Source organism: Podarcis liolepis, assembly GCF_965112155.1.
Source record: "Podarcis liolepis genome assembly, chromosome: 15".
In the NCBI taxonomy this organism is placed as follows: domain Eukaryota; kingdom Metazoa; phylum Chordata; class Lepidosauria; order Squamata; family Lacertidae; genus Podarcis; species Podarcis liolepis.
Genome location: NC_139566.1, coordinates 19,922,915 through 19,939,221, shown reverse-complemented (window position 1 = coordinate 19,939,221; position 16,307 = coordinate 19,922,915). Strand labels below are relative to the sequence as shown.

Genomic DNA, 16,307 nt, shown 5'->3' with positions numbered 1-16,307 from the left:
GTTTGCTTATGAAGAGGTTGGCTTGTGTGTGCGTTTTTGTACTCCCCACTAATGGCCGGCAGGACTGAGGCCCGGAATGCATGTTCAGTCCCGCAGGTCAGCCCTCAAGCACAAAAAGTAGTACTAGAGTATTGCAGATATTAATATTGTGCAGCTTGAAGTGACTGGATGCATAAAAGCTGACTCCTTTTGGAATGTAACATTGTTGAGACCCATCAGATATTATTTTAAAACTTTGCTCGCACAACTTTCTTCAGAACAGGGCAAAAACTTCAAAGATGCATGCAAACAATTCCAGGCAAGATCGTGTGCTGTCCAGCACAGGCTCAGCATCTTAGAAATAAAAGATAATTCCAAACAGGCCTATAAGCAAAGGTCTCTCTCTCGCCTTACAGCCTCCATTTTGTCTGGAGCTGTTTTCTCTTCAGGAGACTTTTTGACATATATTTACTCCCAAAGAGCCTGGGAACTAACACTCCACCACCACCCTTCCAAGATGGCAAATTTGCAATTCAACAGCTCACATGTGATATAAATTTAAACACCCCCAGTGTTAGCTAGCAGAGAACAACAACAGTTAATTATCAACTCATCAAGGTGCTTTGAGAGCTTAGTACACTCCGGTGGAATTTCCCCATGTCAAACCTTTTCAGCAACACACAAAGGCATTCTCTATTTCAGTGTCAATTAAACAATTATACTTAACACAGAGGCGAGAACAATGCCGTTGAGCAGGTACCATGCTCCTTTTCATTCTGAGGAACCACAGCCAACCTCTTAGGCTTGGGACAAAGGGTGGGTTTTCCAGGTTTTCCAGGCAAGTACCTTCTCCTTTCCTCCTGTCCCTGCAGACCTGAATGAGTGTGACTTCCCAGCAGCCTGTGTTGGTGGCGAGTGCCTGAACACCTTGGGCTCTTACCAGTGCCTGTGCCGGGCCGGCTACCAGTTGGAGGGTGGTCGGAAGTGCCAAGGTGAGTGAGGCAGTTCACCTTATTGCAGATATTAATACTGCAGAGCTTGAAGCAACTGGGTGCATAAAAAACTGACCCCTTTTGGAATAAAACAATGTTTAGACCCATAAGTTTGATTCAGGCTTTACTTGCGGAGCTTTCTTTGAAACAGAACAAAAACATCAAAGATACATCCTGACAATTTCATGCAAAAACTTGTGCATGTCCTGCACAGGCCCAACATCTTATAAGGAATAAACAGACCTAGAAGCAAAGCTCTCTCTCACTCACTCACTCACTCACTCACACTCTTTACAGCCTTCATTTTCCCTGGAGTTCTGTTCACTTTTGTAGAGGTCCATTTACACCTCCTTTGTTCTCTCTGTGGCCTTCAGAGAAAGACTCACATACAAAAATAGAGACCCACAGCCTGACATGTGCATAGAGTTTAATACTATTTCTTTCATGGGATCTAAGCCAGGCATATGACAGAGAACAACAACAGTTACCAACTCATCCAGGTGCTTAGAGAGCTCTTCTTTCGCTTCAGTGGAATCTTCCAGTTGAACCCTTTCAGCAATACACATAGGCATTCTCCAGTTCAGTGTGAATTAAATAATTATACTTACTTAACACACCTTGCCAACAGTGGGCTTGGAATGGGGTGAGTGGGGAGGGGGGGGGACTGACTTCTGAGGCTCCAGGTTCTTGTGTCCCTGAGCAACTTGTGCCTGCAGCACCAACATGCGTGGCGTTGCCTCCCCAGATGTTGACGAGTGTGCGAAAGACCTTGACCTCTGCCAGCCGCACGGGGCCTGCGAAAACACTGAGGGGTCCTTCGTGTGCGTCTGTGATGATGGATTTGCTCCTTCTGAAGACCAACAGAGCTGCGAGGGTGAGCGTGGCACATGAGGGGGGTGGCGAGAGCACTGGGGGTGGGGGGGAGAGCTTTTTCTTTCGCCAAGTGCCTCAGTCACGGTGGGTGAGAATCCGGCAGGCCTGAAAGAGGCGATGATTCTTTCTTGTGTGGAAGCGAGCGACTTTTCTCTCCCTCTCTTTCCCCTCAGAGCTGCCACACAACAAAAAGGAGTGCTACCTGAACTTTGACGACACCGTCTTCTGCGACAGTGTCCTCGCCACCAACATTACCCGCCAGGAGTGCTGCTGCTCGCTTGGGGCAGGCTGGGGAGACCATTGCGAAATCTACCCTTGCCCTGTGCTCAATTCTAGTAAGTCTGAGGGGACAGCTGCATGGAGGGTGTTTCGTTAAGATATCTTGATAAGTGATGGTGACAGCTCCTCCTGTCACCTTTGAATACAGGGCAAGAACCATAGCTCGGTGGTAGAGCAGGACTTTGCAGGTCTGCGAAAGACTCCCACTATGAAAGTCTGGAGAGCTGCTGCCAGTCAGTGTAGACCAGGCATGGCCAAACTTGGGCCTCCAGCTGCTTTGGGACTACAACTCCCATCATCCGTAGCTAACAGGACCAGTGGTCAGGGATGATGGGAACTGTAGTCCCAAAACAGCTGGAGGGCCAAGTTTGGCCATGCCTGGTGTAGACAATACTGAGCTAAATGGACCAGAATTTGTATGAGGCAGCCTTTATACTTCTCCATTTCCTTGTACTGTTCCTCAGCAGACCAGCTTTTAGGGGAGAAGGGTTCCCTTAGCTCAGTGTTGGGGTATCCACTTCAGCTGCAGAAGACCCCCAACATCTCAAGGGAAAAGCATTAGGTAGCAGCAGCTCTTGGGAACGACTCTGTTTTTCCCCTTTTCTTTCTTTTGTAAAGTACAGCAGGTATAACAGCAGGTGAAAATGAAAACAAAACCATGCAATAGGCACGTAGAATAAGTGCATATGGATTAAGTACCCAAGTCCAAGTCATGAAAGAAAAAAGTTGTCTTCACATAAATAATATTTGTGCTATTCGATACTCTCTGCCCGACACCTCCCCCTCGGAGCAGACAGTGCTGTGCTTGAAGGAGAAATGGTGCAAAATAGGCCTTCTTAGGATAGCAGAAAATCCCCAACTGCCAGCAAGGGATAAATCTTCCCAAGCAGGAAATGTTGCAGAGCGGGTGGCCCTTGGAGCCTGTACCTTTAGGCTGATGGTTATTTATTACCAGCTTTATATATATCTCTCTTTCTCCTCACTCCACATAGTTGAGTTCCATACCCTCTGCCCGGATGGCAAAGGCTTCATTCTGGATGACACCATCCTCAACTATGGCATCCCAGCACATCGTGGTGAGTCTTTTGAGCCATGACATACAAAGAGATGTCGTGTGTGTGTGTGTGTGTGTCTTTATTTTGACTGGGTGGCCCACCTTGCCCATACCTGTGACTCTCAGATGCTGTGTGACTCCGGCTCCCAGCAGACCCAGCCAGCAGAGCCCATGATCAGGGATGATTTGAGTCTCTACTCCAAAGATTTGTTCAACCCAGGGGCACGGCAACTCAGGTCCAGGGCCAAAAATGACCCTCCTGGCCCCTCTGTCTGGCCTTCCGGATTCTCCCCAGACCACACCCTCCCCCTGACACCCTCCTCAGGTGCGTTTGCCTGGCTGGAATGTTTTCTTGGACTCTGAGGAAGCCTCTTGCTTGTCTGGGTGGAGAGATGTGGGGTCAAGATGCAAGGAAGGCTCTTGAGTGTCAGGAGTGGAGCCCAATGAACAAAGGAGTGAGTGGTCCTCCTGTTGCTCCACTCATGACTCCATTCCATGGCTCCCAGCTGAAGAAAAAAACACATGAATGAAAAATCTCTCTACGAGATTTTCACAGCCTGCATCTTCTGCATTATTTTTTTGTGTGTGTAAGGGAACCAAGTTATTTCTTTTTAAGTCTTTTGGAACCTTTTTCTTCTTCTTTATTTTACCGCTAACGGATGGAGATTTGTAACTTCCTAAACTCTGTGAGTAAAATCTTCACTCATTTGCAAAGCTTACATGTCTAAAATATATTCCTGGCCTAAGTATTTTTGTGGGAAATGTTTGTTCAAAGGTGGATGAGGGCAGATGTAAAATCTAAGTTTTAATGGGCTTGGTAGCTATCACCACTGTGCTAACTGTTACGAGAGAGTAAGGCTCTCTTCCAAACCTTTCTCTCCAACATAAAGAGATCACAGATCTCTGTCCCTGGTATTGGGCATGGTTTGCCCAATATGGTTTTGTGGGCCAAATTCAGACACCTGGTGGTCTAATGAGGTCCACAGGTTAGACATTCACCCCCACCCCCTTCAATGTATCTGCCCTATTCACCCAATATTCAGTAAATGGTTTCCACTGTACAGTATTAGGAACATAGTTCATGTTTGTCTTCCCTCTTTATAACATAGGCAAGCTGCAGTCCCATAGTCACCTCTGAGTAAGTGCCACTAAAACAGTAGGACTTACTTCTGAGCAGACCTATAATTGCACTGTCTGCTTTGACATTACTGTGTCCTCATAGATACTTTGCTCTCCTGACCTCAGCAGCTGCATGATTTATATGTGCTGATTGCTCCATAACAGGGTTTCCTGGCTGGTGTCCAAGTCTGAATCACATTATAAAAACAAACATACAAACAACACATTTTTTAATAATCAATCAATCAATCAATCAATCAATCAATCCAAAATAGTGAAACTTTCTCTCCACAACCATCCAGCTCAAACTTTGGGATATTCATAATTACATCTAACTGTCAGATGCTGCTTAAATGGTTATATATCCTTCACATTTACTGAAATGGTGATGATCTGGAAGTCTACGACTTTCCTTTGCATTTTACAATGTGCGTGCCGCCTGAGGCAGCTGCTTTGCCTCGCCTCACGGGTGAGCCGGCTCTGACGAAATGCAAATTCTCCCAACGATATGGAGAATTTTAGGGTTTCATTTGGAGCATGCCCTTCCCCAACCTGGCGCCCTCCGGAGGTTTTGAGCTATAATTCCCAGCAGCCACTGTTAGGACATGCGCTGAGGAAGGTTGCATTTGATTTGCTGGGTGGGTGAGGTTTCCCCGGATTAACAGCCTCTCCTCCCTTTTCGTTGCAGACATTGATGAATGCGCCTTATTTGGGGAGGAGATCTGCAAAGAAGGGAAGTGTGTCAACACCCAGCCTGGCTATGAATGTTACTGCAAGCAAGGCTTCTACTACGATGCAAACCTCTTGGAATGTGTCGGTAGGCAAGAGGGCCAAAAATGATGGGGAAAGCTGCAGGACTCCATGGGGGGGTCCGTCCCAAAAAAACCCCTTAGCAACTGCATCCAGATTTTCACTTTTGGAAATATGGCAATTCTAGTCTATTTTTGTGTGTGTGTCTTGTGGGTGACAACCTATCACCCAAAGCATAAAAACACCTTATACCATGAGCGTAGCCAGGATTTTTGTTGGGAGGACTTTTGTTAGGCAGAACCAATGTGATCGGTCAGTTAGTTAAGTATTTCTATTGTTTTACTTGATCTATGCTCATGCCTTATACTGAATCAGACCCTTGGTCTATCTATCTTATCTCAGCCTGTGCTTGGGCTTCTGGTTTTGTTGATGGTTATATTTCATTGCAGTATTTCACCTTGCGTATTTTGACATTAATTAATTAATAATGATAGGCAGGTAAGCGTGCAACTTTAGCAGGCTGCTTTCTTTCTTTTTTTAAAGACAGCAATATTTAGATTTCCGTCGCTACACCTTTTTAAGAAACACTGTGTTTTGTTTTTAAAAGGCAAGTAACTGTTTCTAGCAAGGCACCCCTTTCGCTCGCATTTATTTTTGATTCGGATTTGGTGTGGCCAACGGCTAGTACGATAACGTTATTCGGATCGGATTGTTTCTAGCTCAGCTTTTAAAAATCTCTCGGAAAACAAGCAACACGTTGTGAAAGCAGTGTGTCATTTGGCAAAGGTTTGTAGTGAAGGGCGTGTGGAAGCTAAAAAGGTGTAACGGTAGGCCTTGAACGCTCAAGATATCTGTGTGTGTCAACTTTTTAGAGAGGAGAGGGGGAAAGTTGCACTAAGTAGTATGATCTGCGCCCACAAGAACTGCACTGCCATTCTTTTTGATACACACACACAGAGAGTGGTACCTCTGGTTACGAACTTAATTCGTTCTGGAGGTCCGTTCTTAACCTGAAACTGTTCTTAACCTGAGGTACCACTTTAGTAAAGGGGCCTCCTGCTGCTGCCGCCATGCGATTTCTGTCCTCATCCTGAGGTAAATTTCTTAACCCGAGGTACTACTTCTGGGTTAGCGGAATCTGTAACCCGAAGTGTTTGTAACCTGAGGTGTTTGTAACCCAAGGTACCACTGTATACAGTGGTTCCTCAGTCCACGAACTTAATTCGTTCCGGAAGCGTTCTTATACCAAGGTGCGCTTTCCGTACTGAGGCCTTGTGCCGCCAGTGCCCTTCCACTGTTCGTCTTCCGAGGCAAAGTTCGCTAAGTGTGTGTGGAATACAGAAACTGCAAGACCTGAATTCCAATCCTGTCTCTCTCCTAGATGTGGACGAGTGTTTGGACGAGTCGAACTGTGTCAACGGGCGTTGTGAGAACACGCGTGGGAGCTTCCGCTGCTCCTGCCCTGCCTCCACCACCTATGACTCCAACCGTAAGAAATGCATACCAGCCAGTGAAGTTGGTGAGTCCTGCCCCTTCCATTCTTGAAAAGCACGTGCTTGGTTTGCCCAGTGGACCTCTGAGCTGGAGGTTTGAGGCTGGTTTCTAACTGCCGCACGCTCTTAAGAAAGCCCCAGGACGCAATGTTTGGGGGTTCCTAGTTTGGAGAAAAGGTGAATTAAGAGGTGACATGATAGACCATGGGTAGGCAAACTAAGGCCCAGGGGCCGGATCTGGCCCAGTCGCCTTCTAAATCCGGTCTGCGGACAGTCTGGGAATCAGCGTGTTTTTACATGAGTAGAATGTGCCCTTTTATTTAAAATGCATCTCTGGGTTATTTGTGGGGCATAGGAATTCGTTCATCCCTCCCCCCCAAAAAAATATAGTTCGGCCCCCCACAAGGTCTGAGGGCAGTGGACCGGCCCCCTGCTGAAAAAGTTTGCTGACCCCTGTGATAGACTTTTATAAAACTATGCATGGCAAAGATATAAAGTGGGTAGAGGAAAGTCCCCCCCCCCAACCTGGCTTACAACACTAGAACCCGCGGACAGCCTACAAAAGCTGAATGTTGGAAGATTCAGGACAGACCAAAGAAAGCCCTTCTTTATACAGCACATAGTTAAACTATGGAACTCACTCCCACGTGAGGCGGGTGACAGCCACCAACTTGGGTGGATTTAAAAGGGGATTCGGACAAACAGACAGGCTATCGATGGCTTTCACAGTCTCTCTGCTTCCACAGTGGAGGCAGCAATGCTTTTGAATACCAGTTGCTGGAAACCGCAGGGGAGGAGCAGGCTCTTGTGCTTAGGACCTGCTTGTAGGTTTCCTACAAGCCCCGGATTGGCCACTGTGAGCCCAGGATGCTGGACCAGATGAGCCATTCTCCTGATTCAGCAGGCTCTTCTGATGCTGAAGGAATTCATTTCAAAGGCCACCTTGTTAAGAAGTCGGCTTTGCCAGTTTGAGTCTGGAAAAAAGACCTCTCACAGGGCAAAACCTCAGTAGCAACAGAAGGGTGGAAGAGAACAAGAACACCGAGCAATTGGGGCTTGTGGGCTGTAGGGTTCAGAATAGGCTTGGGAGCAGGGACATGCATAAAGAGACCCATGTAGGAGTGAGCAGCTGGCTCCCTGGTTGTCGCCTGCAGATCTGGATGAGTGCCAGGACCCCAGGGTCTGCAAGCTTGGGCACTGCACCAACACCATCGGCTCATTCTCCTGCGAATGCCCGCCTCCCTTGACCTTGGACCCCAGTGGCAAGGAGTGCCAGCTCCCAGAGACACAAGCAGGTCAGCTCTATTTATTTGCAGCATTTTTATACCCATCTAGTAACAAAAAGTTATTTGGTCAATGTGATTAAACAACAAAAACAGAAAAACCCATAAAACACAACACTGACATAAAATTAAAAAAAAAACAATGTTAAAGAGCATTAGGATCAAATCAAAGTAAAACTAGCATCTGCTAAACCAGCAGTCAGTAATCTACAGAACATTGAAAGCTTGCAGATTTAACACATAGAATAAGAGAACAAGAAGAACATACATTTAGAGAAGATTGGAAAACATTTATTGAATATATGGGGGGAAACTGTACATCTGAAAACACTGACAGCATTAAGATAAATTCAACAGTGTAAATAAGTTTTGACGGATGCAATAATGGAATACTGAATGGTTTAGGTTTTGTAAAATATGCAGGGATTAATGATGTGCAAAAGGAACCATGGAAAGAGAAGAAGGGAAGTCACTGATATTTTAAGGATGTTTAAATGAGTATTTTAAATTGTCAAGGAGAAAATATAATAGACAATTATATATATAGAAATCCTTTTTAAAAAACCAAGAAAATCTCTGTGCGCAAATGGAGCCAAACCTCAAACTGCCCCACCCTTTCCTCTCCCCACTTTGCAGACAGGGTGACCGACCTTCGCGACGTCTGCTGGCAGCAGAGAGGGGAGGACGGGATGTGCTCCTCTCCGTTCAATGGCCAGCAGCTGAGCTACGAGGAATGCTGTTGCCGCTACGGCAAAGGCTGGGGCTACCACTGCCATGTCTGCCCACTGCGTGGCTCAGGTAACCGTGAGCGCTGAGTTCATGGGGAGGGAGGAGTGGGAGATGGGGGTAGTTGGCTGAGGGGAAAAGTGCCCTTCAGCATTGAGGGTCTGACCTCTCCACACACCAGGAAGTTTATTGAAGCAGCCCAGAGTGTCAACATGAAACTATTTCCTTTAGCAATGTCTGGGCCCAGGAATCCTGAAAAGCAGAGTGACTCTGAGCATGCAGAGAGTGAAGAGATTTAATTCATATGCCAAATCCAACTCTTCTCAGTATGGGGGACGTGGAACAGTATGGAAGATATGGGTGCCACTGAGCACACACAGAGTGCTTTCCATCTTCCCACCAAAGCTCCTCTTTGGTGGGAAGATGGAAAACACTCTGTGTGTGCTCAGTGGCACCCATATCTTCCATACTGTTCCACATCCCCCTCTTACACATTTGGGGCTAGGCTATGAGCCCTGGCATATCCCACTCTTTCCCTGTAAATTATAACGCTTGTGCCCACTTTTTTTGCCTATCATTATGAGGGTGACTTGGGAGCAGGTGTGGCCCAAGGTGACGAGGACTCCTGTGTTGTTTGTTTCTCCCCCAGGCCTTAACTGCCAGTCCACTCCAAGCGAGAGCAACTCGTTTTGGGACTTCAGCGCTTTGTTTGGCAAGGTGCACAAAGGTGAGAGTTTTAAGATTGCCTTATGCCCACTCAGCCACTCCGATCTGCGGAACTTGCACTGTTATGGGTTACACATAATTCTCGTTCCACATTGGTAAGAAATTGATCTTTTAGTACAGAAGCAGCCACACTTTGGAACTCCCTGCCAATTGACTTCAGGTGGGCGCTGTCACCATACTTTTTGGGGGGCCCAACATTTTTATTTAGGCAAGCCTGTCCAGACATGTAGCACGTTAGCATGTGTTTTAATCTGGTTTTTATCACTGGTCTTAATTATTGTTTGAATGTTTCAAATAGTTGCTTCTAACTGGATCTTGTTTTTGTTTTACTGATCATTTCATTGTTTCATTCTTTTTGTAAACTGCTTTGAGTTTGTGTTTTTTTTAAATCAAGTGGTATATAAATTTTATGAAATAAATGGAGACAGGGGTGGTGTTCAGGGGCAGTCAGTCAGTCTGTCTGCAACAGCTATCACTTAGGGGAGTAGGAGGGGCTGGAAACAGACAAACAACCACATGACTCTTAGAAGACATCTGAAGGCAGCCCTGTATAGGGAAATTTTTAATGCTTGATGATTTATTGTGTTTTTATATTTTGCCGGAAGCTGCCCAGAGTGGCTGGGGTAACCCATCAGATGCGCAACTTCTTCTTCTTCTTCTAATACAAAATGAGCCAAAATAAAGTGAAGGATGTGCCATTTTTTACTTCTCCCCCTCCCAAAAAACCCCCTTCTATTTTGAGGCCTTTCTCTCACTGAGCCCCTCCTGAAGGTGAAAGCATCCAACATTATTTGGACACTAGCCTGTTTCCTGCTTCTTTCCCCACCCCAGATGTGGACAGCTCCGAAGAGGATTCTGATGAATGCCGCTGTGTGAACGGCCACTGCGTCCGCACCCAGCAGGGCTTGGTCTGCGAGTGCTCCCCGGGCTTCCAGCTCGATGCCAGCCATACCCGCTGTCTGGGTAAGAGGGTCTTGATTTTCCACAGCATGCGTAGCGCTCTCGGCCAGGCTGAACGCCAGAGGGTACATTACAATGCCTCCAGACTCCAGTGATTTGTGTGCAAATGCCCCACCCCTACCCCCACCTTCTGACCCCATATCATCCAGGGTTCTTTTTAGGGAATTGACTCCAATCTCCTGTCTGCAGATGGTTTTGGGGTGTGGGCGTGCTGGGCAAAGCGTGGACTGCCATCACCTCTCTTGGTGAGCTCTGAGGGGCTTACCTGGTCACCTGTGGCATTTGGGCAGCAGTGTCGGGTGGCCATTTGCAATTTCCCATAATGCCCCAGAGTGATGCTAGATTGGAGATATGGTGGGGAAGTGGACATGACTCAAATGCCGTTGCTCTGGTTGGGAAAGCAAATTTAAAGGGAGCCCAAGACAGATGCCAGCAGTGGGCACCTGCCATGGCACTGGGTTCCTCAGCAGCTGCCCAAATGTGCCAAGTTCTGGCGCTGCCCACCCCCTCTTCTTTTCCTTATTTCTTTTCCTTTCAGATATTGACGAGTGCCTGGAGCTCAACCACCGAGGGCTTCTGTGTAAAACCGAACGCTGCGTGAACACCAGCGGCTCCTACCGCTGTGCCTGCAAGCTGGGCTATGTCCGCTCTCGGCCCCATGGGATCTGCATCCCCCAGCGCCAGCGGTAGCGGGATGAAGTGGGGAGAGCGAAGGAGAGAGTGCGGCTATAAGGAGGCCAGCGCCCTCCCTCCTGCCCTGGCGACCTTTTGGCTGCCTGCTGCCGGAAACTGTATACTGGGCTAGGAGGACATTTTTGTCTGGAACCAAAAAGGCATTTCTGACATTCTTGAGGACTCTTTTTTTTCTTTGTTTGTTTTTGTACCGGCTACGATGAAGGGGCATTGATTTGATGTTTTGTTATATAGGCTGGCTCCCTTGTCCCCCGTTTTACGCTCCCCAACCCACCGGATATTTATCATTAGGGTTAAAAAAAACTGCAGTTGGTTTGCACTTGTTTCTGTAGGCTTCAGAAATAAAATTCCTTTTTTTGTACATAATAGATGTTGGTGGGGGTGGGGTGGGGGAAACAAACAAGTTTCAAAGTTAATCAGCCAATTAAAAAAAAGGAAAAAGAAAAGGGAGGAAGATCCTGTTACAGTTTCTGTCGTCCGATTCTGTTAACAACAAGGAAAGGCTGCAATTTGCAAATAAATAAATAAAAAGTCAGTGGGAGGTTTGGGGTGGGGTGGGGAATAAAAAGGGCATTAAACATGCTCATGACGAGCATTAATTGAATAAGATGCTGCTGTGCTTGGAATGGGGTAACCTGTATACTCTCTAGTGAAGTCATTATCTGAATGTGGATTGCTTTGTTGCCAAAGCAACACTATCGAACTCAGCAGGGCTACCGACATGTCCATCATTTGGTGTCAGGATGGCATCCGGTGACTGATAGAAAGGCAGTCCTGCCCCTCCGTGGAAGTTGACCTGCAGGGGTCTTCTTCTGCAGTGTGTGCCACGCAGGGAATGCACAGGTGAAACACGCCCCCTGCAGAATTGAACCCCGCCCTTCAGGCAATATCAGCTGATAGGTCAGCATGGTTTGGGGAAATGGCCTTTAGAGCCCACTTAGGACCGCCCCCCCCATTGGCCAGGATAGTTTCATGGGCTGGAGGTTCACCCCACTTCCACCTATGCTGATGCACAACAAGGAGGTGTGAGCAGTTTTGGTGAAACCCCAATATGTGGGGGGAAAACATTAGTTAAAACAGGTAAGTGGGAGGGAGGGAGGATACTCCAAAATCTCTGAGCATGCTCCATGGGCACAGAATGGGGGCTGCCAGAGGAAGAAAACAAAGCAAAGGGGGTGAAGGAGGACATGTTAGAGTGTCCTGGATGAAGCACTGTACCTCAGTGGGGGAGCATCTACTTTGCACACAGAAGGGCCCAGGGTCAAACCCTGCTATCTCCCAGGTAGAGCTGGGAGACACCTGCTGCCCTGAAAACCATAGAGTTGCTTCCAGTCAGTGTAGCCAACACAGAGCTAAATGGACCACTGGTCTGACTTGGTATCTTTCTAATGAAGGCAGGAAGGCATTACATAAATCCAATAGACAAACAAACCAAATAGCAAAAGACAACATAATTTGTACAAGATAGATATAAGTGCCCCCCTAGCCAACTTAGGTTCCCCCAGTGAAGATGGTCTCCCAGCACCTTTTTTGTATTTTCTGACTGGTGGGCCCCAATTTTTGCATCATTATTTTCCTTAATTAACAGTTCTGGAGTCCCGTCCCCCCCCAAAGCTGGTCATCAGCTGTTGTGGTACCAATCTATTAAAAAGGGTCTTAACCCAGCAAATTATAGGCCAATTAGCCTGTTAGATGTCCCAGGGAAGATGTATCTCTCCTTGACAAACTAGTGGATTGGGTAAAAGATCATGTTCTGCTAATGTCAGGACAAGCTGGCTTTTTGCCCAGGCAGACTTTAGAAAACTCTTTTATGCTTTAATTACATCACTGATAAATACTTGGCTGGAATTGTGAGACATGTTTACGTGGCCTTCATTGACTTGAAAGCTGCTTTGGATTCTATCTCTTGGGAATGCCTTTGGACCAAACAAACTACAATCTATGGGGAATGATACGCAGGTATATAATGGCATATAAAAGCATATGTAAGCGTATAATGGCGCTATATTCTGGTACACCTCTGCAAGTTAGAATTGTCGGGGGTCATTTATCCAACTCTGTTCCAGTCACAAAAGGAGTAAAACAAGGGTGTTTCCTCTCCCCCTTCTTTTTGATATATTTATAATTGAAGTAGTTGAGTTTCTGAGAGGTGAGCACTACTTCCCAGTGAAAATTGGAAATCAGAAATACTCCAATATCCTTTATGCAGATGATGTTATCCTGGTCTCTTATGCCCAATTGGGCTTGCGCAGACTTGAATTGGTTCAGTTTGTACTGCAAGAATGAACACCTCTTTTATCAATTACCAACCGCCCCCCCCCCCAAAAGTTATGATATTTGGTAAATCCAAGAAAATTCACAATTGGTCACTTGATGGAAATAAACTGGATTAAGTACTCTCTTTCAAGTACTTTGGTGTGGTTTTCCAGTGGACAGGTAAATGGTCTGCACAGGTTCAGTCAAGCACCTTGTTAGCTGGTAGAACTTTAAATGGACTCTTGATTCCATCGCACAAAAGGGGGCAACTTGGTCCAGCCCAAGTTACAAGACAGGGTGTTGCCAAAACTGCCATAGGGAGCATTACTGTGGGCTATGGCCAATTTAGATTCACTGGAGATAGCACAAAATAATTTTTTGCCCACACTCCTGTCAGTCCCTGTTTCTACAAAAATAGCATTACTCCATGTGTAATTGGGTGTAATAATTGGCCCATTAAAGCTGAAGCTCTTAAAATGGTCCTGCTTTCCTGACTTAAAAACAATTTTGGTAGAGATGATGCCCAAACTCATGGAAGTGTGAAATGCGGTTGGCTGCCATGAGTTTTGGATTCTCTTCCAAGATATCTGGTAGACAACAAATGTTAAAATGAAGGTAGCCTTTACGCAGGAAAGATTAAATGTTCTCCCATTAGCAGATTGGATGGGTTGACATAAAGGAATTCCTAAGAAAGAGTCTGTGGCTGCAACTCGGGCTGGATCTTCTAGACACATCAGAAAAACGTTTCAGGAAAATGCGTTGCAAACCTCATAATGGGACTAGAAATCACGTTGCTGACAGATGGAACTCTACAGTGCCATCTGGTGTCACAGTGTTATAATGCATTTTAAACACTATTTAAAAAAAACTAATGTACCTGAGTCCTCAGTGTCAATAGAAGAATGCCCTTTCTATAATGATATTAGAAACAATTATGTCTACCCACTGTTAAGAGCGCAGAAGGGAAGGTCATCCCTTGCCAAGACCTGTGGGGGTTTTTTTGCTGTCTGATGCAGATAAGTATTGTACATATCTTTCAGAACATTCAAATTTATTGTAGCACTCTGCAGATCTGCGCTACAAAACTTAAAGGATGTGGTTTTTTAAAAGGATAAGGAGTACAAATGCATATCATCATTATTGCTATCATTTTTAATGTGTATATTGGCTGTTTGCTAAAACACAATAAACTGACTCTGTAGTCCCCACTTGGCCCACTTAAGTCCCAGCTTAGCCAACAAGTACCCACTTAGCCCACTCAGTTTGGGGGGGGGGGGCGCACACTGAATGAGGGGTTTGCGGCACCAAACCAGCAGATCACTTTGGCTCTGGTTTGGAGTCAATCTGACAAGGTTGGTCTTTGGGCCACTTAATTAAGACCCCAGTTTGGCTGTCAATTACCATACTCAGTTTGGGAGCTGGCACAAAATGTGGAGTTTGCTGCACAAAACCAGCACTAAACTTTGGCACCTGTTTGGAGTCAATTGGACAAGGTTGGATTTTTCAGCATTCTGGTGCCGCCCCTGCCCCCATGCCAGAAAAGGCTGCTTTATCCTTTTAAAAAAAATAAAATAAAATCTCCAGAAGCGAAATTGAGATTTGCCCATCAGAAGCAATAGAGAAACTCCAGAATGTTAGTGTTGCACCCCAACAATTTCAGATTGTTAGCACTGACTCCTTCCTTCCTTCCTTTTTAATTTGCTTGTAGCCGATTAAGAAACTTTGCTAAGAAGTCTCAGATCTTACTTTGTGTGAATATCGGATGTTTGACTGCTAAGTTCTCTTCTGTTCACTTTCTCTGCAGTTTAGAAGTGTGCTACAGATGCCAGCGAAATCCACAATTCTCTCCCCACCGCTGCAGAAGGGAGGGGGAGGCTTACGACAACCCTGCAGTGTAGTCCACTCGCGGTTGATATCCCTGCGAGGAGGTGGAGCCAGAAAGTGACTGACCATTTGCAGCCAAAAGGAATTGGGGGGGGGGGGGAACGCATGCAAAACACACCTCCGGTTGCAGAAAAGGCGGCCGAAACCGCCACTGCCGATTTAAGCTTAAATTTTAAACGGAAGACGCAAGTTAGAGAGAAGCAGGAATGATACACAACCAGTGTTGGATTTACTTACCAGTTAAACAAGCTATAGATTAGGGCCCCACTTTCTTGGGGGCCCCCAAAAAAATTAAAGGGGAAAAAACTGGATGTACATTTACGAAATATAAGATAAAAAAACAAATAAAATAAAACCTACATACAGCAACAGTGTTTTGTGTTGTATAGGCTCCTATGATGTAAATAATGGGCCCCGCCTGCTAGCCTGCTCCCTAAAATACATAGCTGTCAACTTTCAGATTTGAAAATAAGGGATCAGCAGCCTCACCTGTCCCGGGGACAGTCTACAGGATATCTAACAATCTGGGATAGCAGTGGGAAGCAGCGGAAAACGGCGCTGGAATAAGGGAATTTCCCCGCAAAAAAAGGGAAGGTTGACAGCTATGCTAGAATATCACTGGTTTGCTCATTTCTATATATAGGGTGCCTACATTCTGCATGTGCAGATGGCTTTAGATACCTATTAGGTCCATCAATTACCATATAGCATATTGTTGTTGTTGTTTAGTCGTTTAGTCGTGTCCGACTCTTCGTGACCCCATGGACCAGAACACGCCAAGCACTTCTGTCTTCCACTGCCTTCCGCAGTTTGGTCAAACTCATGCTGGTAGCTCCGAGAACACTGTCCAACCATCTCGCCCTCTGTCGTCCCCTTCTCCTTATCTCCCCCTTCTCCTGGAGGAGGAACCGGCAAGCCACTCCAGTATCCCTGTCTAGAAAACTCCATGGACAAAGACAACAGGCATATAGCATATATTCAACACAAAAAACAGCAACAATTTGTTGTTGACAAAGGACAGTTGGACATATAAAGGGCCCCATTACCTTCAGTAGCTGAGGGCCTCATGAAACCTAAATCCGGCCCTGCACGCATCCCTGGTTTGCTGCAAGCTTCTCTCCTTCCCTCGCGACTAGGGAGGCGACGGAGAGGGTGTGTGGTTCAAATGAACCCGGAATATAGCAGCGTGTGCATGACTTTAACTACTATAAGTCTGTGGATCAGAGCTGGCCGCCGGAGC

The 16,307-nt window shown here is 46.2% G+C and overlaps 1 protein-coding gene and 1 long non-coding RNA gene across 2 annotated transcripts in view; one reads left to right on the top strand and one right to left on the bottom strand.

Annotated features, from left to right (window-relative positions):
- Positions 1-11,293, top strand: part of LTBP3 (latent transforming growth factor beta binding protein 3) — a 40,828-nt gene extending 29,535 nt beyond the window's left edge. Inside the window, exons 18-28 of the mRNA XM_083478185.1 lie at positions 852-971; positions 1,717-1,845; positions 2,018-2,179; positions 3,116-3,199; positions 4,985-5,113; positions 6,428-6,565; positions 7,694-7,834; positions 8,459-8,620; positions 9,198-9,275; positions 10,106-10,237; positions 10,773-11,293. Of these exons, the coding sequence (XP_083334311.1) occupies positions 852-971; positions 1,717-1,845; positions 2,018-2,179; positions 3,116-3,199; positions 4,985-5,113; positions 6,428-6,565; positions 7,694-7,834; positions 8,459-8,620; positions 9,198-9,275; positions 10,106-10,237; positions 10,773-10,924 (1,427 nt within the window). The 3' untranslated portion in view covers positions 10,925-11,293. The remainder of the gene's footprint in view (positions 1-851; positions 972-1,716; positions 1,846-2,017; positions 2,180-3,115; positions 3,200-4,984; positions 5,114-6,427; positions 6,566-7,693; positions 7,835-8,458; positions 8,621-9,197; positions 9,276-10,105; positions 10,238-10,772) is intronic.
- LOC310694811 lies at positions 9,627-16,291 on the bottom strand. Its single transcript, XR_014519824.1, has 2 exons — positions 16,114-16,291; positions 9,627-15,101 (listed from the first exon to the last, which is right to left on the bottom strand). It is a non-coding gene; the product is annotated as an uncharacterized lncRNA (long non-coding RNA).
- Between the last annotated feature and the right edge of the window lie 16 nt (positions 16,292-16,307).